Source organism: Mycetomoellerius zeteki, unplaced genomic scaffold, assembly GCF_001594055.1.
Source record: "Mycetomoellerius zeteki isolate Tzet28-1 unplaced genomic scaffold, Tzet1.0 scaffold27, whole genome shotgun sequence".
NCBI classification, from domain to species: Eukaryota; Metazoa; Arthropoda; class Insecta; order Hymenoptera; family Formicidae; genus Mycetomoellerius; species Mycetomoellerius zeteki.
This window is the reverse complement of record NW_017257249.1, coordinates 35,175-44,264: the sequence shown is the minus strand read 5'-3', so window position 1 is coordinate 44,264 and position 9,090 is coordinate 35,175. Positions and strand designations below refer to the sequence as shown.

The 9,090-nt window shown below is 34.2% G+C and overlaps 1 protein-coding gene across 2 annotated transcripts in view; it reads left to right on the top strand.

Moving 5' to 3' along the window:
- Nucleotides 1–8,350, top strand: part of yem (yemanuclein) — a 12,247-nt gene extending 3,897 nt beyond the window's left edge. The window contains exons 2-12 of one of the 2 annotated variants that reach the window (XM_018450228.1): nucleotides 1,465–1,587; nucleotides 1,660–1,761; nucleotides 1,839–2,150; nucleotides 2,353–2,524; nucleotides 2,616–3,048; nucleotides 3,134–3,295; nucleotides 3,455–3,535; nucleotides 3,795–3,830; nucleotides 4,347–4,463; nucleotides 4,550–4,729; nucleotides 5,445–8,350. In XM_018450228.1, coding sequence (XP_018305730.1) covers nucleotides 1,465–1,587; nucleotides 1,660–1,761; nucleotides 1,839–2,150; nucleotides 2,353–2,524; nucleotides 2,616–3,048; nucleotides 3,134–3,295; nucleotides 3,455–3,535; nucleotides 3,795–3,830; nucleotides 4,347–4,463; nucleotides 4,550–4,729; nucleotides 5,445–6,672 — 2,946 coding nt within the window. In that variant the 3' untranslated portion in view covers nucleotides 6,673–8,350. The remainder of the gene's footprint in view (nucleotides 1–1,464; nucleotides 1,588–1,659; nucleotides 1,762–1,838; nucleotides 2,151–2,352; nucleotides 2,525–2,615; nucleotides 3,049–3,133; nucleotides 3,296–3,454; nucleotides 3,536–3,794; nucleotides 3,831–4,346; nucleotides 4,464–4,549; nucleotides 4,730–5,444) is intronic. The other variant, XM_018450229.1, reaches the window with a different exon arrangement.
- Nucleotides 8,351–9,090: the final 740 nt, after the last annotated feature.

Sequence of the window (9,090 nt, the reverse complement as noted above, 5' to 3'; positions counted from 1 at the left end):
GACGCTCTGACTGCTTCATGCGCTCCTGATATCTTTGGCCACCGCCAGCATCCTTTCGTAGTCTGTTCATCCTTTCCAGAGTCGCACACATCGCTTTTGCTTTTACACAATTATGAGTGGAAATTAGACTTTTGTTTCTCTCTTCGGTTTTTGTAATCCTCATTCCTGAGAACGTGACAATGATCGATATGCATAGTCCATTCTTATATTTGATTATTTGATTAGTCTTCTTACATTCGATTGTGATTGGAAAATTTTTTACGTCTTAAAGGTGAGAGTACATTTATGTGTTTTTGTACAACAAATTTATCGAGCCTGTTGATTCGCTATAACATAGAGAGAACCTTTCTGTTCTACAGCCTTTGTCGCACGACAAAAACGGATAAATGAAATATCACCCTGAGACTTTAAGCTTAGGCTTATTGTAGAAAGCCTATTAAGATGTCATAAGCCAATCAGAGGGCTGTATTAGTATTACTTAAGACATTACTTGAAACGGTTTTAAAATAAGGATTGAATACCATCCAATAATCATATTTTGGAACAAAAACAAGACTGAATTGTTTTCGATGAATATGAATTAAACTACTACGGATTTTTTATTGATTCTTCTATTTCGAAAAAAAAACCCGCCACGGAAGTCTTCAATTAATTTGTAGCATTCACTATGTATGTAGAGATATGGTGACTCATGGTTGAATCATCAAATAGACTTTCGTAATTTCTTAATTATTTCCTCAGGAGAAATAGTATAAATACATTTTGCTTGACGCGATAAAAGTTATTCCGTATTCTACGTATGAAAAAAATAGTGCTTTTGAAAGAGATTTTACTGATAATACAAATTTGATTAACTGACTTGATCGTAAAAGGTACCTCATTTTCAACGATACATTTATAATAATACAATAATAATTATTATTATTATCACACAAATGGATGGAAAATGATATATTTGATCAAGGCGGATCTACCTAATAATATTCTTTGTGAATTTCTAGTTTAAGTAACTGTGCGCCGATTATTTGTTAGTCTTGAAACAGATTGAAGCTGGAATAGTAATATCGCACATTAAATTAACAAGCAATTTAATATTATTGATGCTAATAAGTATCTTTAAGATTCTGTAAATAATTTTGCATGACGCGATACGGTTATTCTACATGTGAAAAAAATTATGCTTTTGAAATAGATTTTATTGATAAATTGCGAAATATAATATTGCGAGAAATAATAATAACGTTTAAACCGGATTCGAGAGTTTATACATGAGTGCGCGTATAGATACGCGGTTTATTCTCTCTGATCGATCTGAATTTTTTATAAATTAGTGAAAGTGATGCAGAGAGCGAAGTGAGATAGAAAGCGATTTGATTGTGAATTACTAGGTCGGTTCGCGAACGTGCAACAGAACGTTTTGATGCGTAACTCGAACGATTGTAAATTAATCTATTTACTTTGCAGAAAAAGCGAAGAAAAGAACAAAAGAGGGAAGATGAAAATGCAACCAATGGATTAGATCCATTCGACGATGACGATGATGAGGATAAGCTGAAAGACATGGCAAGACGGTTTGAGGCAAAATATGTATGTTGATGATAAAAAATCTGATCTTTGAAGTAAAATCGACAGACAATTAATTATTTCTCGTTGTTTTAGGGAACCTCTACCATGGGAAAGAAAAGGCACAAGTATGATGATTACGTGGACTTGGGCGCAGGATATGATGAGAACGATTCCTTCATCGACAATACTGATGCTGTACGTTAAGTTCTTTTTCATACGTAAGAAAATATCTTCAAAGATATCAATTTTTAATGCAAACATTTTGTTAATAGTATGATGAGATCGTACCCGAAGAGATGACCACGGCGCACGGAGGATTCTATATTAATTGTGGAGCTCTTGAGTTCAGAGCAGCCGATAGACGTTCGTTAGTCCATAATAATAATAATAATAACAACAACAACAACAACAATAACAACAACAACAACAATAATAATAACAGCGATGATGAGGAAAGTAGCGAAAGTAGCGAGGAGGATACCGAAGATGTAGATAGTCCTAATCCTAAAAGAGTAGATAAACGAATCATTAGCTCCTCGGATGACGATGAAACAGAGGATATTACTGGTGATAATCCACGAAAAGTAATTGATTTTTAAATATATGATATTCACTATAGTTCACTTGATACTACAAATGCTTTTTAAAGCATTTTTTGATTGATCAATTAGTAAAATTTTTTCTTCTGATTGGTCAGTATAGTACTTCGAAGCATTTGTAGCGTTAAATAAACCCTGTTATTTACTTTGTACATAATACTTTGCCCGTATGTAATGTCTGTTACAGAGACGGAAAATTGAGGAAAATAGCGAGAAGAAAGTTAATCACGAGAATAGCAAAAAGAGGAAAAAGCCGCAAAATCAAGCGCAAGATGCACAACAACAAAATTCTCAACCAGATCTTGATCTTTTGAGACGGAAGGAAAAGAATGAGACGACAGATGCTGAAGGAGGTACAGGTAATGATATGTCTCACTTTCTATATCATCATTAAGTTATTAAAAATATTCGATTTACACATTATTCATGGAATAATTCTGGCGATTTTAGCCTCGGAAGATCAAGAGGAGAAGAAAAAGTCTGATAAACCAGAAAAAAATAAAATAAATGAGAAAAAGTTCGATATCAAAAAGTTTGAAAAGAAATCGTCAAATAGTAATGGATACGACGCGAAGAAAATAGATCTAAAGAGATTAGACGCTAAAGATAGTAATATTGACGATGCGATAGAGAGCGTTGTTAATGCAGCAGCTAGAGCAATCGAAGATGACTCGAGTCGCGATACAACAGATTCGGGGAAATCCCGCGTTTGCCTTTACGTTGAATCCGATGGCGAGGAAATGGAGAATAAGGAAGCGTCTTTGCCTGAGAATCTACCAGAGGATGTAAAAGAGATAGTGAATAAATTAAAAGTTCAGGCGGAAAATAGCAAAGACGGCAAGAGCAAGTTCTTCAATAGCGCAGTTAACGAAGTGCTCTTTAAGTAAGTTTGTATTATAAATTGCTTAAATTACAAATTACACAAATCGTGAAAATTATTCTAAAGATCCGTTACTTTTATATTACAGTTTAGAGAAGAAACTGCGAATGATGAATTCGCCTAGCATAAGATTACAAACCTATGGACATCTAGTACGGTTTTTACCTTGTAGTAAAATTACTCTCCTTAGCAGAGCTAAAAAACTTTATTTAAAAGACGCAGAACACAGAGTGAACGAACCGATGCAAAAGTAAGATAGTGGCTGTATCTGTACACGTATAATATATAAGAAATTTATTTTGATATTTATAATATTGTGTGCGTGCGTGCGTGCGTGCGTATAAATTATATCTTTTTTATATGTTCTTTGAAAGTTTTGAGTTTCTAAAATTTGTTTCACACTTTACAGATTAAAAGCGCTCATAGATAATATTATGCCATCAGTTATGGACAAATATATGAAGGAATGTCAGAAAGTTGCTGATGAAAAGTGAGTAATTTGATTACACATCATATGTATTAGTGGTTTGATATGTCGCAGCTTGTATTCTTGATTTTTGCGACAGTTCACTTTTGCTCTTTAATAGTAGAGAACGTTTTAATTCTATTTATAATAAATTGTTTTATAATTTTTAATGCTATTAAATACAGTTGAATTTAAAAAATTCAGTTTGCCAGTGATAGTACATATAAAACTACAGTTTATAATTTCTTGAATATAAACTTATTGTAATTTTTTTATTTCTCAGTCCTCAATTATACTGGGAGATATATCGGTACTGTTGGTAAGGCGCCCCTCGTAAGAGGAACCCCTTTCTATTCTCGCCTCTTCGACTGCTCTTTCTCTTTATCTTTCTTCTCTTTTCTATTGCCTTTAATCTGTTTTCCTCTAATCTATTCATGCTTATATGCTTTTGCTCTCTCAAATTACCAACATTCATACAATCAATTATGTTCACATATAGAAGAAAAGACATTTTATTACTTAGTGTGGTCATTGTTCTTCATCTATTACATTACTGAGAAAGCAGAGGAAGATGCGGGGCTTTTTATCATCAGTATCAGTGTTTAGTTCATCACTAGAATCATCTTTTGTGTCAAACAAGAAAACTGCATTTGATGTGGGACACAATTCGATGACTAGGCTATTTGATCATGTACTATTATATTATTACTAAAAAAAGAGATTAATATCGCGGAATTCTGTCACAACAAATGCTGATCATCATTTTGTCATCGCGAAATCATAATTTTCTCATATTATTATCTTGACTGGGATATAATTAACTGATCGATTTCAGGGGTTTCGAGGGATCTCCTGCAGATGCAGAGAGCAGTGATGAAGAAGATGGTTCCTCTAAAAACACAGAAAAGCCAAAAATACCACGAAAACGATTTCCATGGACTGACGAAGCAAAGTTTGTTTGATCAAAAATATATAATTCATGCATAATATAATTTGAATGTTTATTCACGTATATGTATATGTAAATTTCAATTTTAGGAAACTCGTTCTTGAAATTGCAAACGCCAGGAGACATTATTTCAAAATTCTCAGATCAAGAAAGGAGAGTATGGAATCGTTCGTTGCTTCTTTCATGGATACTAATGTATTACCACTGTGGCCGCCCGGATACGTACGACTGCAAACCTTGCTAAAATATGCTAGTCCAGTTGAACCCGCGTAAGTAGTATATTATGCTGTTAATATATTACATTCAATTGTTGATACACTGTCTATAAGCGTTACAAGAAAACTTTCGCTATTTGTGCTTTGCTTCGTGCATGAAAGTCCCTTATTATGGTTTTCTCCTATTTTCATCAAAGTGAAAGGAGTGCGTGTCTGAAAATTAGGATCAAGATCCTTGAAGATTCATTTAACTAGTTTCTTTGCAAATCGCGGTCAAGAAATCTGGCGCGTTGACGTCACATGACTACGTCAGGAAGGTTAATTGATCGCTTCATGGTTTGATTATTGTATGTTTTAGGAAGGTCTAATGGATTAATACTGATTTCTACTTCTTCGCTCGAAACATTAACGGATTCCTAGAAAAAAAGTCATATTCTACGAAAGTGATACTCAATTTAATGCATTTATAAATATTAACAAGATTATATGAAATTATGATATTAACTTGTACGCAAATGTTTAATGTCAATGTTAATTTGTCTTTCTTGAATGCTTTTTTTTAGTTTCTTGTACATGCAAAAATTGCTTCAATTATTTTAATTAGCATACACTCTTTGTTATTATTATTAAATGCACACAGAAAATTTATTTATATTTTTGTTTCTTACTGTATACAGCTTGCCTTCTTCCTGTCTTATATTTATATACATTCCTTTGATGTCAAGTATTCATGTGCTACTCTATATTAATGGATTTTTATGATTTTTAGCATTAAGAAGAAGTTGAAGAAATCAAAAGAAATGGTCAATGCAAACAACGTTACCACTTCTACGAATACTCAAGTTTGCAGTGCTGCAAAGAATGATGCAACAAACGTGAATAACCTTTTGTCTCAAGAAAACGAGAGGACAAACACGAATGTATCCAAAGTTCAGATTATTGGCGAAAATTCGACGAATTTTGTAAGTCAAGCTACAGTGAAGTCTAACGACGTTAATACCGATAGGAAGCAACATAGTAATAAATATAAAGACAAGCATATAGAGAACAATGCGGGCCAGCAGCAGGAAAGCGCCGCGGTCAACAATTTTACAGTTGGTAAAATTTCTGTAGTACCTACAGCACAACTAATGGCTCAAAAGCCAACTAAGAGTCACGTTGAGAAATTTAATTTTATGGATTTAACAAACAGCTCTCTGTCCATAACACGTGTTGATTACGACAAATTATCGACAAAGATAACTGAAGCGATAAAGGATAGAGTTTCCATTACACCGTGTCCGGAACCTGTGAGCCATTCTAAGACAAACGAAATTTCCCAAACAGGACATCATTCCGTATATAGACAAGATACTTCCTATTCGTCAGCACAAGCCTTGAAACATAGGTTCTTGCAGGAAAATGTTGACGTTAAATGCGAAAAGAGATTGGACGACAAGGATGTTGAAGCAACGGTCATAAAGACTGAAAAAAAGGAGAAAAAACGAGAGCGATGTGTGGAAGTCAAGCATAAATCTTCGCACGATCAGAAGAAAAGAAAGAAAGATCACAAGATGATTGAGCAACAAATAGGGCCTATTAACCAAGATGTAGTGCCTGTGCCACAGCAAACGACTCTCTCGAAGGAGGAACAGGAACAAAGGCAAAACGAGGAAACAATTGCTGCAACTAATTTTCTTAGTCAGATCATCAACGATGATTCTTCGCCACGAGGATTAACTGATAAACGGAAAGATGGTTTCATCACGGATGATACTTTAGCGAACGCAGTACAACCAACAGAACAGGAAAAGGATGTCCAGATGGTAATGAGATCGTTGAAGGAGTTGCAAGAGTTACAAGAAATGAAATACTCCCCTAATAATTCGCCGGTCGGTGGTACTATACAAAAGCCTGGTAAATCGAACGCGCAATATGTCGCTTATCAGGAAGACTATCAGCGATTGTATCTTAAGAAGGAAGATAAAATAAGGTCTAAGGAAGAAGCGCAATGGTAGAAAAGACGTATCTTATCGTCGATTTGAAGTTTTTTTTTCTTGGGGACGGTAGTAACGATCAGTTAGTAGCGAAAGATAATAGGCGGATTCTTGATATTTATGTAATTACGTTTCGTTTCATATGAACAATCGAGCGAAGGCTGACGGAAACTTCTTCCACTTATACAACGCCATTATTGGCGAAGTAAAACGCAGCTATATAGGTCTATAGCGGTCATACTGTGTATATCGTGTAAGGATTTTTAAATATTTTCAAACAAAAACCGCCAAATTATGTACATACATTACAAATTTGCTAGCGATAGTTTTGGTTGTATGTGTACAGTATAAGTATATAAATTATAAAATTCTAAGGTATTCAAAAGATGTGGATACACTTGGCGAATGAGCAATGAGCGAACGAGTGAATGTAAAGTTGAATTTATTAGAACTTTCTATACCAGTTTCATGATCTAATTGGATATGAATTAAATTTTGTTCGTATTTACTGTGCACGTACATCTTTACAAGATTTAATAACGAAAATTCACGTTCGCTCTCCGTTCATCATTTGTTCGGTGTATGCATATCTTAATAAGTATTTGTGTAAATAAGTGAGCAGCGTCCAATCGCTCTGTGAATTGGGTGGTCTATGAGAATTTTATTTTCATTTATTCGACGAGCCTTCTGTGATTTTTTATTGTGATTTTGTCGATTATTTCGAGATCGGCATTTAATATAATTTCGGCTACATATTTGTAACATTTTGTTTTAATCGTAAACATAAGCATATGAAATGCTCTTTTTTTTTATAAATAATATAGGACGAATGGATTATTGGTGTCTGTAACTCTTTTCTTTATATTTTCTTATATTTTTTGACTACCCGTATCACGGAGCGAGAAAAAGATGTTTTGTGTACTGTTCCTCCTTGTGTTTCGTTTGTCATTATCACAATGTATGTACGCGAACGAAAAGAAACAATTCGATATACATTCATTTCTCGAAATTGCATTATTGCCTTCTATAAATATGATTTGTTATAGTATAATTATAATGAATTGGCGATTCGTCATAGATATTTATAAACGAATTGACGATTGCATAGAACAAATGAGTGCAAAGCTGTGGTATTGGATATGTGCATGATTTCGTAGGAGCAAAAAGTCACAATACTTCCACTACATTATCTTCGCGCCGTCTTTTTTTTTTGCTGTAACATCACAATAAAATATCTTCAACGCTTTATAGTGTTGGAGGCGGGAGAGTGCGATTATCACTATATTAGCTCAAGAAGGTACGTGCGAGCATCCGTTGCTTTCTCGACTTGCAAATTTGTGTGGCTTTGTATGTGGCTTGACTGAATAATAGACATGTTAGATAGTGTGTGGAAAGGGGGAGAGTGCGAGAGGACGTGCGAAAGAGAAAGAAGTCTCAGTGAGACGACGAGAGTGCGTGGAAGAGCGAGAGAGCGAGAGAGACAACTAGAATATTTTTGGAACACATAAAGATGACTAGTACTGTATTATATACCGTATACCTTACCCACCCCCACCCCTCCCCCGATTTATCCCTATGATACTTAGAATATGGATAAAGAACGTCTTGTACAATTCCACATTGAGAATTTTCACTAAGACGACTTAAAATATAAGTTTTGAATATTTTTTACATAAGCCATACGATTTCTACCCTTCTCTTCTGCGTCGTGCGATATGTCGCATCGTTGGTGGCATCTGAGATTTTTCCTTTTTTTTGCCTTTGATCCGAAGACGATCCTGAACAAAAACTAAGAAATTATAACATTACATTAATGTTATAATTTCCTATTCAACAATATAATTGTTATGTGATATGTACATGTTACATAATTTACATTGTTGAGTGAGAAGTTACATGATATAATATTACTGTCAGTTTGTGTTCTGCAGAGATCCATACAGCACAGATCATTCTAACAATATTACAGCAATATTCCAGTAATATTGCAAAATGTTGTAGCAATATTGCTGCAAGCTTCTGTGTTGTATGGAGACTTTAAATATTGGTTTTGAATATATTTTACATAAAAACCATTTCTATTCTTCTCTTCAGTATCGTGGGACATATTGCGTTATTAGTGGTATCTTCATGATTTTTTCTTATTTTTTTTCGCCTGCAATTCGTATCGATTTATTGGAAAACGCAATACGCGAAAAGATCCAACGCTGTCATGAGTAGTGTGTACGACAAGAGCGAGATTTCTGAAATTTTTTTTGTAAAATGTTATCGAAGATTTTACTCTTACTTACATTGCGTTGATCTGTCCGGCTTACCAGAGTTTTCTGGTTGCAAGTTCAAAGTGTTGTCATAAAATATAAAGTGTATCATTGTTAGATATACGTTGAAAGCATTCGTACAAATTCGAACAATCCACTCGTATTCGGAATCTAATGGTTT